Here is an 18,560-nt window from a genome sequence, read left to right as displayed (position 1 = left end):
GGATACAATTATTATTGCCCCAGCTCATAACTTTACTCCGGTAAATTTTTCCTTTATCTCGATCCATTTTCGTGGACTTTTCCCGTCTTACCTTGTTGTCCCGGTTCGTTTCGAGAAAATGATCCCGAGATACAGGAAACTATTTATATATCAATAGAAAATATATTGTAAGTAAAGTTTTGTAAGTGAAGTTCCATAGGATAAACTCAGCAAGTCTGGAGGTGCAGTCAGGGCGAGCGACAGAGCGCAAACGAAATGTTCGTACACAACCAACCATTCGAACAAGTTACCGAAGCCAGTAATGATCAAGACAAATACCAACGAATGAAAAATGAAACAGTGTGCACAGTACACAAATGTTTAAAATTTATGTATTGCTATTTAAACGATAATTATAATATCACTAAAAATATACAATATTTATAATATTTGCTTTTATAATATGTCACTAATTTATGTGTAACCCTCTTGAAGACAAATTTAATGATGAAACTGAGAATAACAATAAAAATTGCTATGTACATATGGCCTTTCTAGTTGGCAGATTTTATATTTACGTTTACAGGTGCATCATTTTGAACGATCCATGTATTCACAATACGATTTTCTGTCTTATCTGTCGACTCGTGGGTCGTTAAGGTCATGTATAGTGAGCAGCTTAGAATTGAACACCGACCGAAATAATGTACCAATTGATATATTTGCGTTCCTTTATATCAAAAACATTGAATACTTGTAGAGGTGCGTGAAGCAATACTGCTCATTTACATTCGTCAAACATCAATTCTGAAAGTGATTCAGTAGCACGTTTAGAGTTCACTAATGCAGCGTCGTTTCCATATGAAACAGGCGAAGTCAAATAATGACTATCTGAACAAATCGATGATCTAAAACTATTATCTTAGAACTTAATCAGATTCATACGCTTTATTAACTGTGCCGTCATTATCACCTTTTTCTTCGTTGCTCTCGAAATTTTCTTCTTCGCTAATATCTTTGCTTATTCCTTCGTCCGATTTTTGACGTTTGGCGTTCTCCTTGGATTCGACTGACACGGACCATCCAACTTTGCCGTTGACAGAGCGTTCTTTCCTGGCTTCGACGTTCTCGGGAACGTCGCGTTCTTCTGAGTTTTCTCGAGATCCTTCCCCGATGATGTTCATTGGCTTAGTTCTTTCGGGCCTTTTATTGACAAGGTTAGATTTGCGCGATAAAGTTCTTTCCATGAGAGGCACCTCAATGCTGAAGTTGATCGCGGACAAGAGGATGGTGGAAATACGCATCTTATAATTGTTATAGTCATCGTAGAGCCAGTTCGAGTCTGTGTGAACGACAAGGTTCTTCTCAACCACTGGTCCGGTCGGAGGAGCTATTTTCGCTGTTTCTACATCGTACTGCTTGGTTTTATCCGATAAAATGATGAATCTGAAAAAGAATACGTTTCATTCATTTGATACAAAGGAGAGACATGTAATTTCAATAAAAATTTAATACCATTTGCTCTCATCTTTATACAGGCTAACTTCTACAAATCACATAAACTCACGCAAAAATAAAGGCCATGAGACAGTTGACTGCTGCGCCGAAGTAGAACTGAGCGCCGGGGAAGACCGCGACGGTCGAGTGGTAAACGGCCGTGTAGAGGGAGAAGCTCAGCATGGGCATGACACCGTCAAGCGCCCCTAGCACGGCCGACACTTTGCCTGTGTGGCAGACCAAACTCGTCAACACAAGCTATGCATTGCAACATCTGTACGGGAAAACTTAATTAGAGATAATTTATTTATGACCAAATGATTAGCCAGCATTTCCTGCCAGGGAGTTGAAAGCCATGGAGAATATATGGGATTTAAGAACCTGTTTAATGAAATTTTAAGGTTAATTCAGTTTGAACATGAGAAGAAATCTTACTTGTGAATTAACCTCAATGCAGCTATGCTTTTTATAAAATTGTTTGCTCCGTTTCGTATGAGGATTCAACTCGAAAAAGTTAAAAGTTTAAGTAGGTCATGTTGCTGAATTTCGTACCTTATTAGACAAATGAATCGATAAGTCAGCTCATTATAAGCGAAAGGATAAATATTCTCTCCTTTGCGTACAACGTTCGCGTAAGTCGGGCTATAAATTTTTTTTCGTATGAATGAACTTGAATTTTTTAAGGGCAGGCCTTCTAAGCAGCGTGACCTTGTAGCTCTGGCTGACTGCAGGCGCATAGGCGGGGTCAGTGCAATATTGCAATATTCCAGCACAACGCATGCAGGCGGCGAATGTGGTGCGCTTGACCACGAGGGAATATGTTTGTTATGCTCGTTCCTTTCTTTCGCTGTTTTGAACGCGAATATAATCTTTACATTGCAAAAATTTTCTTATGACAATATTAAAACATAATATTTTTCATGCTTGTTTTTGAACTTTACCAATGAAAGTGATTACTAACTATACCTCAGATAAAAAATCTAATATTGTTCTAGCAATTAAAGTAGCTGAATTCACAGTTAGATAAATGGTCATTTGCACTGAATTAAGTTAAAATTCAATCTATGTAAAAAGACTTGAACTTCACTCTTTTAAGAGGCTCGATAAATACCAAGGAAGGCCATTAGTCAAAATTTGTGACCATATCAACACTGCCTACATAAAAAGTCTTAGAAATTTTTATTTTTCAGCACTTATCCCATATTTCTATGAGTATATAAGCGTACTCGGCTGCACTAAATAATTGTCGAAATTAAATGCGTTCCGGAATAATTCGCATGCTTCCTCAACTACGAGTGTGTGACGCGTGACACATGAATGTGCCTTCGACGACTCAGTTGTAGCTAAAGAAATGCCCTGTCTCAAACTTGCCGCAGGTCTTCTGACAAGGTAAAACAGCTGCCGCAGATTCGGTATTTAGCGCTCGTTCAAATGGTGTCGAACAATTGTTCAACTTGCAGCTCAAGTTGAACAATTGAACATGTCCTTCGCATACAATATCAGCCATTCTATTCTTTATTAAAACTATAGAAGATGAGCCTGCATGATTATGTTGCAGCGCAGAGATGTTAAATAACAATTGAGAGCAACTTCACAAATGATACGCAGACTCGCTTTGTTCAACTTACTAAATTAAATCGTATTTTAACTACGACATTATATTCACCTGCACATATTTTAAACTAAGGTAAATATCATAAATTTGGCTTGATTCAAGAATGAAATACTATTTAGGATGTAATAATTTTTCCTAACATGATCCAATATGGTATGCCTGCCCTATGGGAGTGATGCCTCCGTCACACTAGCCAAAACCAAGATGTATTAATATCATTCGCATTCAACTGTCTATGCGTATAGGAATACAATAATATAGGTACTAAGATGTACACTCATTTTTGTCAGACGATGACATAGGAGAATTTAATCTAGATGCTATTTTTGCGGTTGGCAAAGTGAGATAAAAATTAAGAAACTTCATTCTGTCCATGAACATAAGCTTCGGCATCCGAAAACTAACTCAGTTGCACGCAAATCATTTTTTAACTTACCTAACTAAGGAAAAGGCCTGCATCATATAGAATGTTATTTACACAAATAAAAAATGAAAATCCACTCTTCGGTGACCGAGTGCGATGAACTTCTCGTTCGATTGCCGAAACTTGGATCGTGACTCGGCATTTCTTGTTAATTGCCAGTCTGCGGTGACATGGCCGGAGGATCATGGATTACTCAGGTTTGAAACAAAATAGCTTCGAACGAGGGAAAGAGAACCGGAATACACACTAAGATATCGAAACTAAAAGACGGGGAATTGAAATCGACTTTATGGTCTAGATGCTGCAATTTGCTGATAAATACAAAATGCCTTTCGATTTATTTATTGTCCTTATTATCTTCAAACTCTTTCGTATATTGTTCTATTAAGCACGCAATTTGAACGAACACACAATTTAAAGCGGAAACCCAATTGTCAAATTTCGAACACAATTCTAATACTAATCGACATGAATTAAACATTTCAAACCAAATGAAATCTGTAAATCATAACGGACCATACGAGTTTGCAAGCAGAGAAAATGAGCGTTAAATTAATTACATTGAATATATTCCCGTAAGAAATACAATTTTCTCCACGAATAAATTAAAAATTTCGCGAAACTGCGCTGGAAAATCTCACCGAGCTCGTCAGGGGCGACGTATTTGGAGAGGAGGGCTCGTATGGCTATGGCCCCGGAGTTGACCAGCATCGCCGAGATGGGCGCTGTAAAAGTTGATTGGTTTTCATCAATATATTTATTAAACAGTTTAAATTTATCCTCTAGGAAGCCATTGATCAAAATGAACTAGGATTTTTATAATGGTTTTATCATTTGAGCTCTTAATTTGCAAAATATTCTCAAATTTAAAAGAACCTCAAGAGATCCACAGTACTGTCATTGAAAACGTATTGAAAATGTATTGAAATTGAACTTTGTGTGCTTTCTTTGCTCTAAAATTACTAGAATCGAATTTAAGTTGTGTTTTGCGTGTATACTCACCAAGCCAGATGAGGAACTGCGCACTAGGCGACACGAGGCCGTAGAGGACGTAGTCGAGGACGGACGACAGCGCCCCCACCATCGCCAGGACGCTGTCCGACACCTGCAGCCCGGCACTCAGCACGGGCACCGCCACCAGCGAGCCTGGGTTGTGATAATAAGCTTGTTTAAGGGAAATTTGTGCTGTTTTCACTGCTGTCACAATGACAAAAATGCTTATTTGAACATTAACTAGAGCTATGTTTTCGATCCCACCATATCAGTAGTAAATTGATCTAATAGTTCTCTCTTCTTTCGGATAGGGTCGATGCTATAACGTAACTCACTCAACAATATTTTCTGGCCGAGCTTGAGGAATCTTGCCATCTCGGCAGAGACCGGGAGCATACCACACATTGAGCACCGACCTCAGCTGGCCTGAGGTCGGTACTCAGAAGTTATGTCGCAAATAGTACAGCAACATGTGTACAGTACATAAAATGATAATTTATACCATGCATCTATTAGAGCATTTTACCCATCATAATTGTTTACCTACAAGTGGTTTATCATTGAGGTAAATGATTGATCGCTATGAAAGCTAATGTTGAGCGACCACTTCATGATTTTATATTATAATTGCGATTCCTTCCACATTATATTCTAAAAATTATATGCTGGTTTTTACGACTGGGAATCTTTGTTTAGGTATGTTATTTTGCATTAACCATAATTGTCAATTTCGCTTGGTTGTTATAAGGGAGCATTTTATGCTAACTTTATTATATTTCTGCCCAAGGCTGGCAATCGACAACAAACAAAAAAAGACGGCGATCTTTTAGAGAATGCAAACGAAGTCGGCTAGTCTTTTTGCTTTTTGTTCATTAAAAGGGCATAGATAGAATAATTTACTTGAGCTCATTTATAGATGCCGACAAGGTTGCATTTGCCAGAATTAGCACAGAATTCCGGTATAGTTTTTATTATTATTCAGTGAACAGACGTTCGCGTTTTATCTGATCGCGTTTTTATCTGAATGTTACTTGATCCATAAGCCCATGCACCGCGGACCGTTCAGCACGTGAAGCCCACATGACAAATGTTCTGATAATCGAACACGCCAAAAATGGCTTGGTATGAGAAGTGTGCCTCTTGGCGACAATCAAAATATCTGTGCATTGTATTGTTAATTATATTATTTGTTTCACGATATGCAAGCCGATAAAGTTTAGTTTCTCTTTGCGTCTCGTTATTGTTTGAGATGTCAAGTCCAACTCCATTAAACTAAGCCCTACCCGAGCATTCATTCCGTGATTAATTATTCCTCAAATTGGTCCAAGCTAAAGTTTTGCTCTATAAGTATATAGCCCGACATGCCTTCAAAACTATTTGCGCACTAAGCGTGTTCAACAATACAAAAAACAGTGAAGCAGGTAGTCTGACTGCGCAGCACCCCTCAAAAGGTTAACATTATGAAGGCGATCCTAGCGAGGCGAGTAGACCGCATCTATGGTTGAACTAGTATAATGGACCGCATCAATGCTGCGTACTTATTACGATTAGAGTCTATCAAATATTTCACGCGTTCTAACCTTGCAAAGCACTTGCTACTACAACATGTAAAATGAAGCAGACCTCGAAAGAAATGTAATGTTTTTAAATAGCGTGAATTAGTGTTATTTTATCGACTTAGCAATAGAATATAAACGTGGTGTTGCGATGATCGCTTCAAGTGCAGCAGGTCCCCGCCCACATCGTCCAATAGCGGGAGATAATTTGTTGCCTACCCCAGCGTCTACATGTTCGTCGGGCAACCTAGACTACCTTCGAAATCAGAGCCCATTGTTAAGTTAAATTAAGTTGAGTTCTTTTCATGTATTTACAGCTGCACTCCCATGAAATTACCTTGGGAGGACCTTGGACCGACAACAGTGACATATTGGATTCAACCTCTAGCAGTCAGGCTCTGTCTGAAGACTGTAGACTGTCGGTTTAAGTTTTCTGAGACAATTTTTTTCTGGCATGGCACGCAAAAGATCAAACCCTTTAACATTGCCCTGGAAACTATTAAGGGTAATATGATAAATCAAGCTATTCTTAATTCACTGCAAAATTATTGCGTTTAATCTAATGTGGATAGAGTGAAATAAAATGATATAAAATAATTTTACAGATACGTAAAAGAAATACGTTAACGTACGCTTTAAAGGTTTGTTAAATTTAGTGTTTGACACGATGAAACCCTCATATTAAAATTCAGTTAAAAAACACATCGCCATAATAAATGAAAATCTATGCCTCGTTTATTGAAGTCTTAGATGCTCTTTTAAGGAACGTATCAGTTTAGAGCCTGCCAGCTCTAATTGCAATTCTTCGCAATCGGCGTGTACCAACCCAATATTTATTTGATATTGTAGAAGAAGGCGATCGAGTTATACTCCAATGCAAGGCTGCAGTCCAATTTAAGAGAACTGTTGAGTTCTCGACGAAGGCGGATGAGACCATTAAAAACAACTATGTGAATTATATATTGACTCATCTGTCGCTGAGCAAGATCCGAACAAATTAATCTTCTTACTAAACAAAAAACAAAACGTTAAACACCAAATTACATTTTCGTTTCCCCAGGTGTACGATCAGATGGCTATTCGGATGTTTACCGACCACTTCTGAGACTGGCAAAACCAAATATCCGAAGAAACAGAACGTACAATATCTAATTCATAAAATTAAAAACGTCCCTCAATTAGTTATGGCAATATAGGTCATGTTGCTGAAAGTGTTTGCCCTTATATAGATGGAACAAAAAACATGCATATAATTCATTTATATGACCAGCTTCCTCCCACGCTACGCTCTCCGCTTCATTGTTATGAAGCAGCGTGGGATGTTTCATATCATAAACGATCTCCAGATTACCTTATACGCATCGTTGGCCTGCTTGTACAACGTTACGTTCTAAAATGATTCATAATCTCTAACGGGTGAACTTAGTGTGGTAAGTAAAAGTGCAGTGCAGTTCAGTCCAGTTAAATATGCAGATCAGTAAAATAAATGGAAGTGCTCAGCTGCTGGTTTCATTTCCTGGAAGAATTTCCCACGTTGTTATGCATGAATTTCAACGAAGATTGAGAATACCGTCAAAACCACATAAAAATCATGGCTGACATCCAACTATGAGGCTTATTTAAGTAACATCGGTTTGGTAAGGCGGCATAGAATTGTTCTGTTTGCCTTCTATTGCATAACTTTATGCCCCACTTACGGGTATCACAGACTACAATGCAGAAACTCAAATATAAGCTACGATTACTTCCCAAAGGCACTGTTCGTATATAAGGAGAGAAGAATTTCCTTTGTAATCAACATTTTTTTCTGAACATTAGAGTATACAATTTTTAATAAGATTGGTTTTCGCACGTTCTTAGTAAATATCCTTTCCGAAATAGTTGACTACGTCAATTCGCCCGAGCGATCCGCATGCAAAGTGCAGATGGTAAATCCGTGCGGCGTGGCATTGTGCGGACAACGAGGGTGGCCTCTCGGCCTTGGGAGAACCTCGCTGCGGCGCTGGAGGAGAGCGAAGCGAGCGATCAACTCGCAGCGCGTCTGGAGAATCCGCGCCATGCGCTCGTTGAATGCTTGACATCAGCGCGCTCTAGTGTTGCAATTCTAACTTGTGGTTTTTAACAGTTTTATATCATTAAGATGAAGAGGAGTTTTCTACAAACAACAATCATATCATTGTTTTCAATTCCTTTCCTATCGTAAGGACCATGCAAAAAATTCGATTACAAGTGGCAACGCGGTTTATATAAACAAATGTAATTTTTAAGAAAAATGTTCAAAAACTAATTTTTACCACAATCGAAGCTCATTAAGCAAAAAGCCCGTGACGGTTAGTTGAGCTGCTGGAGTCTAGCCAGGTTGTTAGATCCAACTTTCAAGGTCCAGCATTAGAAGGATTGGCAAAGCCACCTACCTTGTGTTGCTCACATTTATTTGCACGCATAAAATGTAAGTTAAAATAGTTAATTGGCATTTGTTCGCTACTTCTAGTTGTTGTTGTTCGCTACTTCTATCATAGGAAACTTTGTTTTTAACAGCTAGCTTGTGATATTGCGAAAAGGATCTTCTGGGTCTCCATTAAAGATCATCGAAAATCATCACAGGAGACAGCAGAGCAGCGTTTTATCTTCAATCATTGCTTGAGAATAAATATAACCCCCATATGGTCTAAAGACTGCGCCTTTTTAACCAGCAAGTTTGCCTGAGTCTTGGGCATACGGTTAATGCAGACTGAAGCGTCGTTCCGCAAGCAAACTACTTAGCGAGCACGTCGCCTGGAGGTGTCTGCAGACTCGTGTGATCAGCCGCCATTCAAATTATAAGTTCGCTACTCTAATCCAGCCATAGTACTTAGAGGTCATCACGAAAGTCCCTTGGGAGATTTAAAACGTTCTATTTGGTCATAAACTGATGATGATGATGAGAACTAATATTTTGCACCAAATAATTATTCTATTGACCGCGAGAAAAGAGTATTGGTAGAAAAAAATTTTTTAGAATTTCAATAGTTCTTCACCCATGTTTTTTTTCCACTCGATCGTTTCCATGCATTAGTGAAGTGAATTAAGGCATCATTTGCTATCACAAGCATCATGCTACCATATATTTGACTTAGATACTAAGTATATATTATTGCAGCGTCCTGCAAATCGGAACGTACAAATAGAATCGCTCAGCTAACCAAATCAACACGGCAAATTATATTAGTTAATCCAAACATCTTTTGGTTTTTATCCATGCTTTTCACGAACTAGTGAGAGAGATTACTGCAATATTTCTCCGAATTGATGGCTTGTGATCAGCAACGAGCAGACGACGCCCAGGAGCTGTAAACAATGCTCGTGTCGTGCTTGCATCATGTCGTGTCGGATCGAGTCCGACGAAATAGAAAGATCTTCACTGAGCTTACCGTGAAGCCGCGGCGGATGAATCGAGACGCAGAACTCGAAGACATTGTCACGAAGCGATAAATTCGCAATTTGAATTTGGCATAATCAATCTTTCCACGCTTGAAAAAGTGTACTCTGTTTGAAATCAAAAAGCTATCGACGATATCGATTCCGCATAAAATAGCATATATTGAATACAAAGTTTTCAGTAGTCTTAAAATGAATGCACGTTTTTACTGGAAGCAATAAGCGTGTGAAGCCCGTCTGAAGGCTCACTATGATTGCTTTACCGCATCCGTCCGTGCGCATCCCCAAAAGAAGCAGTCAAAAGACCTACGTCAGCACAGGGGAATTGCCGGCAAAGAGGATCCGCTTCACGTATAGAAGCGACGAACTTCCATGCATGGAGCGTGCATGGAGCAGACGGGGAATTCTCCCTGACTAAAAACATTGATATGATTGAGATTTAGGGTAATTTTCCAGACAATTGTAGCCTAATCAAGTATATCAGTCGATTGGTGAAATCTAACGAAATAAAAATACATTCATCGTGTTGCTTTTCTCAGGATTTCAATGAATAAACTGCCGAAAATTGCAAATAAATTATTTTAATAATTTTTTACTCGAAAACATTCACTTATACAAATGGAATTTAATTAACCACCGGCGATTTATGTTCGAAGTTACCCTATCATTAGACGTGAATATCAGACCTTTTATATTCGAAGGTGCGCTCTATCACTAGAGTTTGGAAACGTTGTGTGGTCACCGAGAATTGAAAAGGACAGAAATTTAATAGAGAATGTTCAAAGACGTGCAACAAGGATAATTTATCAGATCTTTCATGTTCAAAGATGCCTTTCATAAGATATGAATATCAGGCCTTTTATATTCGAAAATGCTCTATCATTAGACGTGAATTTTATGTTCGAAGGTGCCCTTTCATAAGATGTGAATATCACACTATTATGTTCGGAGGTGCCCTATCCATAGACGTGAATATCAGACCTTTCATGTTAGAAGGTGCTTTTCCGTAAGATGTGAATATCAAACCTTTTATATTCGAAGGTGCCTTTCATTAGGCGTGAATATCAGACCTTTTTTGCGTCTAGCCATTTATGGCCTCTCAAAGCCTTCTGCAGGGCAAGGAACTACACGGGAAGCGCCTCGTGACCCGATGCTGCTAAACTTCCTTGTCACAGCGAGCATTTGTTCGTGAGCGCAAAGGTCTCCTATATTTTCGCGCCAAACTTCAGGCTTCCCAAGGCTGTTAAAATGCAGTGAGCAAGCAGACATTTACGAATTTTTGGCATACCGTGTTGGCTGAAAACGATTGCTAAACCCTGTAAGGAAAAATATATTCTAAAATATAAACGAATTCTTTAATTAACATCGAGCACTCAAGTTCAATGAAACGAAATCGTAAATTATCTGAATTGATCAGCAATCTAGAAGAAATTGTGACGACGATGTTCTTGTACGTCACCCACACGTCGCAGTCATCACTCACCGACCGTGGCGACGATGTTCTTGTACGTCACCCACACGCCGTAGTCAGCAGGCCCCCAGTCCAGCACCGTGCGGGTGAAGAGGTACATGTAGGCGCCTGCAATAGAATTCGACATCTTAAATTTCATGCACATTGCAATACAATGCAAATATAGAGATTCAACTCTCCTTCTAATACCCAAAGTCTTTTTTCAATTTGTCCTCAGTTCACAATTTCCGTGCACATTGGAAATAATTCGGTTTTAAATAACCGCTGGCAATAGCCCATATAATATTATTTTGTTTTTTTCATTGGTCTTCCATTACTTGGAAAGAATACTAACCAGTTTTATATCGTCAGTGAGGTTCGTATAGGCTTGAGATATCAGCTTAGGATAAAAAAAAACATTTCGAGTATCGTTGATTCCTGCATAAACTCTTTTTGAAATTTAAAAAATACTGTTGCTTTATTTTTCACCACCTGTTCCACATCATTAATAATTCATGTCTGCGGTGCCTTGCCACGCCTGTGTTTTAGTGAAGACTTTATTCACTTTCCCGTCTCGTGGCGAGTGGCAATGACTTTTTTCCTGACTTTGAGGTCTCATCTCATGAGGTCAATCATTGATATATCATTGCGAAGCTTTGATCTCATGAGGTCACTCACTCATTACGAAGCTCTGACCTCATGAGGTCACTCACTCATTACGAAGCTCTGACCTCATGAGGTCACTCACTCATTACGAAGCTCTGACCTCATGAGGTCACTCACTCATTACGAAGCTCTGACCTCATGAGGTCACTCACTCATTACGAAGCTCTGACCTCATGAGGTCACTCACTCATTACGAAGCTCTGACCTCATGAGGTCACTCACTCATTACGAAGCTCTGACCTCATGAGGTCACTCACTCATTACGAAGCTCTGACCTCATGAGGTCACTCACTCATTACGAAGCTCTGACCTCATGAGGTCACTCACTCATTAAGGAGCTCTGACCTCATGAGGTCACTCACTCATTACGAAGCTCTGACCTCATGAGGTCACACACTCATTACGAAGCTCTGACCTCATGAGGTCACTCACTCATTACGAAGCTCTGACCTCATGAGGTCACACACTCATTAAGGAGCTCTGACCTCATGAGGTCACTCACTCATTACGAAGCTCTGACCTCATGAGATCAGTTATTACGAATATCACTGCAAAGTCACCGCTAATATTACGGAATATCACAAATCACGTAATCATTCGGCGTAATTAAGTTAATATGAAATATAATTCAATAATTTTGATTCGGCTGAAGTCGGTCAATCCCACAAACTCACTTTGCACCAAAACAAAACCACTCTATTGTTCAACATGCGAAGCAGACTTTAGAAAATAAAAAATAAGGCATTGAAGCGCACTAAAAAAATATTCAAAAAATCAACACTTACTTCCTATTTGTCATTGTAATTATGAGACGTACAAAAAAACTTTTCCATATCATCGAGCAGTATCAAATGAATCAAGGAGCTCATCAACAACCTTTATTAAAAATATTTAATATACAAAATAATCAATGGCCGTGATCAATCTAACAACCAAAACAAAAAGTTTGAATATCTACGTTTTTGTCTCGCGAAAAACGCTTTTAGAACAAAAACACAGAAATCACTGAGCTTCTTTTGCGCAAAAATTTTCTTGTTGAACAAATTCAGCTCTCAAACGCCACCAAATCTTATTGTTTTACGAACAACTTTGCCGCGTTTGTGAGCTTGTGAGCCAGATTGTGGTACGACCTCGTTTGTGCAACACTCGGAAGCGCAGTGACTCTTCTCAAACGCGATGATAGCAGCGAGATGCTGGAATAAATTTCGTCCAGGAAATGCGTCAGTTTCACCTCTGGACCCAGGGAATCTCCCCAAATCCAAAACTCAAGTTGTGGTAATAGTCTTGCGCTGCAAGCCCGCCTCAATAATTGTCTCTCCAAAAGGGTCGGCGGCCGATATAGACGGCTGATGATCAAGCGCCGATAATAAAGTTTAAATTTTTCAATGGCAATTACTTGACTTCCAATCTATCAGTAAAAGTCAACGCAGTAATTTGAATTCAGCCTCGCTAATTGAAACATTGTTGAATTGCAATGTTTCATAGGAACTCCGACCCAATTACTATGGACGAAAAACTGGAATTGTAAGAGATCGATAAATTGCAAGTATATCGCGTGTCATTGAGTAATGTATTAATTAATAATCCTTATGAAAGGAGCATCATGACTCCATTAATCAGGGCGCGTCAAGTCGAAAAATGCGGCAAAATGATTTGAGATCAGCTTAGCTGTTTATGGGGAAACGAGCTATAATATAGACCGATTTTTTATTTTACTATGAAACTTCATTTTCTAAGATGGCAAGGAACATCGCTAGTATAGAATGTGAATGAAAAAATGTATTCGGGCACTCGTCAATAACGTTTAATAGTCACTACCCAGCTCATATAGACCTAATCAACATTGTCAATTTATACTAGATTTGTTGATATATCAAGACAACATCTTTTTTGGTGTCTTTTCTTCTAAACTTGCCGACCGATGAACACCATTTGTCGAGAAATCAACGATATTGGGAGAGAGAATTAAACTCATGCTGAATTATCCATTCTGGTGTGCATAATGAAGAGTCGTTCTCGATGAAGGGTTCATTTCGCCGTTGAAGCTTTTGAAGTTCGAGCAAAGCATGGGAAATAAATGTACTTATGGCAGTGGTGATGAAATAGCTGTGGTCCACGAAAATTTGCTCGTAAGGTCAAGTTCATGCTCAGTGACCTCGTTTCGAAATAAGCTTCCTTGGGTATGCAAAGATCGGTCCTATAGATCGCAAGATCGATATCTTTTCTGTATTAACTAATTATCACTTATTAAGGTTCTATTTACTTAGATGATATGCAAGCCAACTTATTTGTGAAACTGTTGAGTCTATTGTTGCAACACGGATCGCATAGCTAATGTTTTTGGTGTGAATATAAGAGTTAATAATTAAAAATGCCGAAGGTTGCTTTTTGACTCCAGTCGTAGATCCATGGATGGCGTAATTATATGAAATTTAAATTAAATATACAATGATATGATTGTTTTAAAAACGATTAAACGTGTTCTTTTTAGCAGTACCACTGCGAAAATTGAATGAAGGCTACTGGATAATGAACGGAGCGAAGTCAACGACGTCTTGGAAATATGAGCCTAGGAAGGCAGAAGTCATACGTGGAGAGGAGAAACGCTGCGTGCGTCGTGCAGCAGCCCGTTGCGTATAGGATAATTTGTTGGCCATTTTAGCAGCTCTGGCATCGGTACGCTCTGTGACCTTCGAGCTCATTCTGCTGATGCGTCGGGGACGAGGAACGGTAAAGTGAAGGACTTATCAACCCTGTGTCCCCTATAACTGATCATATTGTTTCCTGTGATGGAACTGGAATGAAGAGCAGCTTCTAGGTGTTCAGTGCTCGAGTACAAATAATAGAAAGAAAATCTTCTATGAATAACAACGGTCATGGGCTTTCAAATTGTTCTCTATGTGAGCACAAATTTTAAGTGAAAATTCAAAAATATATTTTCCTCCTTTAGGCCATAACATGCCAATGCAGGTCTCGTTTTCACTTCAGAGAAACAGATTTGATGGACATGCACCAACTGCAACAGCCTTTTTAGCGCATTTACTCACTTATGAAAAAATGCACTATTGTGCTCGCCATGCCCGTCCGTCTGTCTGTCTGTCCGTCCGTTTGTCTGTCCGTCCGTGACTTGACTGACTTCACGTTTTCGTCGACGAGAAAATGCGCCCTCTGTCACTCACTGCAGTGAGTACTGAGTTATATTTTTTTTATTCTTTATGCATTTGTCAATTGTTAACCTAAGTTAGAGAATGCATAATTAATTTTAAAGGCATCATTTACAGAACTTTTAAGTAATCAATAAAAGGCTTGTGGTACTGGAGAGAACCCTCTTTGTGAGGTAAGATTTATCAATTGAAGGCTATGTTGTATTATTTTTTGCAAGTCTTAAACTGTAATTAACTTTACCTCGTCGACTTACGGTCACGCTTGTTGAATAAGCGGTTTACATAGACACTATATCTGTCGCCATAAAAAATCTATTAAGATTATTTACGTTGTTTTCAATATTGTTAACGTTTTATGTTTAAACGGATAATATAATGTGTTTGATTAACCATCGTTAGCATTTATCACTCAAATGTAGTTTAATTATGAGCGAAAACCCAGTATAAGTAATGAACCGCACATGACACTAGACGAAACAAAAATACAAAGGGGTCCTCTCATCCCCCAGCAGACATCTCATTGGAATACATCGTTGAAACTATGACCTTGAAACGTTTAGAGTTTATAAGAAGATAAATAATATATCGAACAAACATACGTCTCCAGCATTTCGTTTATAGCCGATAATGGTTACTAACACAATATTGATACTGCACAACTAACAAAATAATGCAAAGAGCCTCAAATAACTTTCAATTTTTCCTTTGTTTGGTGTAGAAAAAAATATGAATAAGAAGCTGCTCGCCTTGTTAGGCGACCGTTAAATGTTCAGTTGCAGCTATAGGACTGCCGCGTTTGTCGCTGGAGCGTCGCGAGATGCCAAGGGTAGCAAGCTTGCTTGCCTTGCTCTACACCGTCAGGTTTCGATCCATGAGAGTTCCAAACGCATGCGGCTAAGCATCGTAGCATTTCAGATTCGACGTGTCATTCGATATAACGTGTACTCGAACGAACACTAATTGAAGATTACAAAGCCGTTGAAGGAAAATAAATATATTTGTTTCAACTGCGTCAAATTGTTGATTTTGTTGTGCGAATTGTTGTTCAACTGTTTTTCAACTGCGAAATTGTTGATTTTGCTGTGGTTCTATAATCTAAATTTAACTACACACAGATTAATTGGTCATTGACATGAAAACAAAATTGTGGGCGCGGCTCAATCCAAGTCTGTAAAAAAAATTCGTCCGTTGTATGGAGGATGCATTAAAAATACACGTTGTGAATTCGATGCGAGTCTCGTATAACGCGATTTTGGCTTAAAACGAATAATTCGTTGACTGAATTTGTTTGTTCTTACCTCGCCCAATCTTCCTGAGGAGGTTTGCAGCGATCAGCAAGAGGATGTAGATCCTGACGTTTCCTTCTCTCTTGCGGAGAGTTGATCGGAAGCTGTCGATAAAACGTTGGGGATTGAAGAAGTCAAGAATCATCTTCTTTACAGTGATCTCATCGAGCGCTCGTTGCACTTCACTCTCAGTATTTTTTTTCCTTCTGCTTAGCCCATAAACTTGAATGATGCTGTGCCTTAGTTTATAAGTTGGTTTAGGAGCAAGGACTTTACTAAGACGTTTCTTGTCCGCGAATGGACCGTGGCTTTCCGGCAACAAGAAGATAATATAGAGGGTGGCAATGATGTGCATAAGGAGAGAAGTCCCGAAAAGGACTTGGTATCCAGCAGCGCGGTAGATGTACGTACCCATCAGCGTGCCGATGGGTCCGCCTAGGAACCAAATGCTGTTGGCGAGCCCCACTCGTGATGTTCTCGATTCTTCCGTCGTAACGTCACTGATGTACGAGTTTGCAGCTGTCAGGAAGGACACGGCACCTCCACCTAACGATTCTAAAAGCCCAACCACCAGTAAATATTCCACCGGCCAATGCCATACCCAAGAATTTAGAAGGTACCCAGCGGAGTACATAGTGTGGCCTAACATTGCTGCGCAGAGAGGAACTTTTCGTCCGTATTTGTCACTCCATGCACCCATGAATAGAATAAAGAATAAAGGAATAACGGACATGATAATTGCATTATACATGCTGAATATGCTCACTTCTTGCTGCTGGGCTTTTCGCACATCGGGATACTGAGAGATATTGGCACATACTTCTGCAGTGTGGTTTAGCGTGATATGACAAATTTTATCCATTTGCAGATTTTCAACTAAAACTACCATGTTTGAAAATGCTAAGCCATCTAACAACATTACTGGCTCCACTGATGTGCTGGCAATCACGTGGATGACACGTTCCTTCCACGTGGGCTTCCTCTCCTCCTCTTCGCTTCTAGTAGACATCGCGAAAAACGTAGGTCGAAATTTGCTAAAAAACGAAATTTTATCCAATTTATCTTAGCTCAATATTACGCAAGCCTTTTTTAAATAATGAATTCTCTTGCTTGATTCTTAGGAGAAGGCTGACTTTTCAATGTAATACACATATCATGTCATTTTCCAATGGATGCAAACGAGAACTCTAGGACGCATCGGTAAGCGGAGCGGCACGCGCTATCTCAACGATATCGCGTGAAGGACTGTGGCCTCCTGGACGTCGTCTAGCAGCCAACCCTCAGAACAGGTCCTCAATTACCTGCGTACCTAGCATCGTTTTCCGCCACATTCCTTGCGAGTGACAAACAGCATCTTAATTCAACGTTATCTTGTCGGTGACTTCTCTAGTCTTACGAAACAGCTGTCAGGAAGTGACATGCAATAGCACTGCCATACTAATTAAAGCAGTTAAGTAACCAAGGGAAAATATCAACACAATGTGCCTAAAAATTACAAATAAATGTTTATTTTGCTTCATTAAAGCAGCATATATACGTATTGAAAACCTCTATGAATTCTTCTCCCATGTCTTCATGGTCAGTGAATGCGAAATTTAATTTAGGTTAGAAATTGTCGAAATATGGTACTATAGTCATCTCGACAGGATTTAAGATTTCGATAGGAAAAGTAAGCATGCCAAACATAGTTCACTTCTTCATATTATATTTGTGTGAGTCTCATGCAATCTTCCTCGTTTACAAAGCGTAGTGACGGTAGTGTGTCCAGCCGTCACATCTGCATGCCCTTAACCTTGATCTTCACTACTGCACGTGGATACTTCCAATCTTAGCATGGGAAATAATGACGGCAAGAAATATCTTTTCATTCAAAATCGTTAACCTTTTCATTAACTGCTCACGAGTTTGCAAGTCAACGGAGCAAACTTTCGCATAGCGTGATAAACGTGATAAATAAATGAGATGTCATACTTGTGAGATTTGACAATACAACGTTTTTTTTTTTTTTTTAGGATAAAGTGAATGATGATGTAAGGAATCTCGAAGCATGAAAAATTCAAAAGGAAGTTAAAACTGCACAGATATCCGTCCATGGTTGAACTAGTATATAGTTCAACCATGCATCCGTCAATATCGGTAGCAACATTGGTCATGCAAACATTTTAAATTGCGAGAGGAATTTTACCGGAGTTGAACGCCTTCTATGTTGAATTTAAGAACTTACATGATTCGGTGCGTGCAAGTTTGCTGGTATAGTTAGATTTGGAAAATTCAATTTATAACTTGACAATTGGTTCAAAAAAGAGTTGCGACGCTCAAGGTGCGTCCATGTAGCTCAAAGTCAATTCAATTTCATGGAGTAGCACCCGCAGACATACCTGATCAATGCTTAATGCGCATCACTTGAGCTCACCACTCCACAGTGATAGTTTCCATGACAATCAAAAAGCTGAAAGGTATCTCCTGTTTGGATAATTCAGCCATCGTGTTTCTGCATTAGTTACGAATGACTG

General features: G+C 39.2%; 1 protein-coding gene across 1 annotated transcript; it reads right to left on the bottom strand.

The window, feature by feature from the left end:
* Positions 1-402: 402 nt before the first annotated feature.
* Positions 403-17,279, bottom strand: LOC108667644 (proton-coupled folate transporter). Its single transcript, XM_018154685.2, has 6 exons — positions 16,060-17,279; positions 10,965-11,060; positions 4,518-4,661; positions 4,157-4,240; positions 1,547-1,703; positions 403-1,425 (listed from the first exon to the last, which is right to left on the bottom strand). The coding sequence occupies exons 1-6, from the start codon at positions 17,054-17,056 to the stop codon at positions 909-911; spliced, it is 1,995 nt and encodes a 664-aa protein (XP_018010174.1). The 5' UTR covers positions 17,057-17,279; the 3' UTR covers positions 403-908.
* Positions 17,280-18,560: the final 1,281 nt, after the last annotated feature.

The sequence above is a fragment of the Hyalella azteca genome, unplaced genomic scaffold (genome assembly GCF_000764305.2).
Source record: "Hyalella azteca isolate HAZT.00-mixed unplaced genomic scaffold, Hazt_2.0.2 contig923, whole genome shotgun sequence".
Classification (NCBI taxonomy): domain Eukaryota; kingdom Metazoa; phylum Arthropoda; class Malacostraca; order Amphipoda; family Hyalellidae; genus Hyalella; species Hyalella azteca.
This window is presented reverse-complemented; position numbering and strand designations above follow the sequence as displayed.

What these genes read in the sequence shown, in the direction of transcription:
- LOC108667644 (XM_018154685.2), bottom strand. Translation starts at nt 17,056, where the DNA reads ATGTCTACTAGAAGCGAAGAGGAGGAGAGGAAGCCCACGTGGAAGGAA. An exon ending in CCTCAGGAAGATTGGGCGAG is followed by an intron (nt 11,061 to 16,059) that starts GTAAGAACAAAC and finishes ATTCTATTGCAG; the next exon opens with GCGCCTACATGTACCTCTTC. An exon ending in CGTCGCCCCTGACGAGCTCG is followed by an intron (nt 1,704 to 4,156) that starts GTGAGATTTTCC and finishes TCTGCCACACAG; the next exon opens with GCAAAGTGTCGGCCGTGCTA.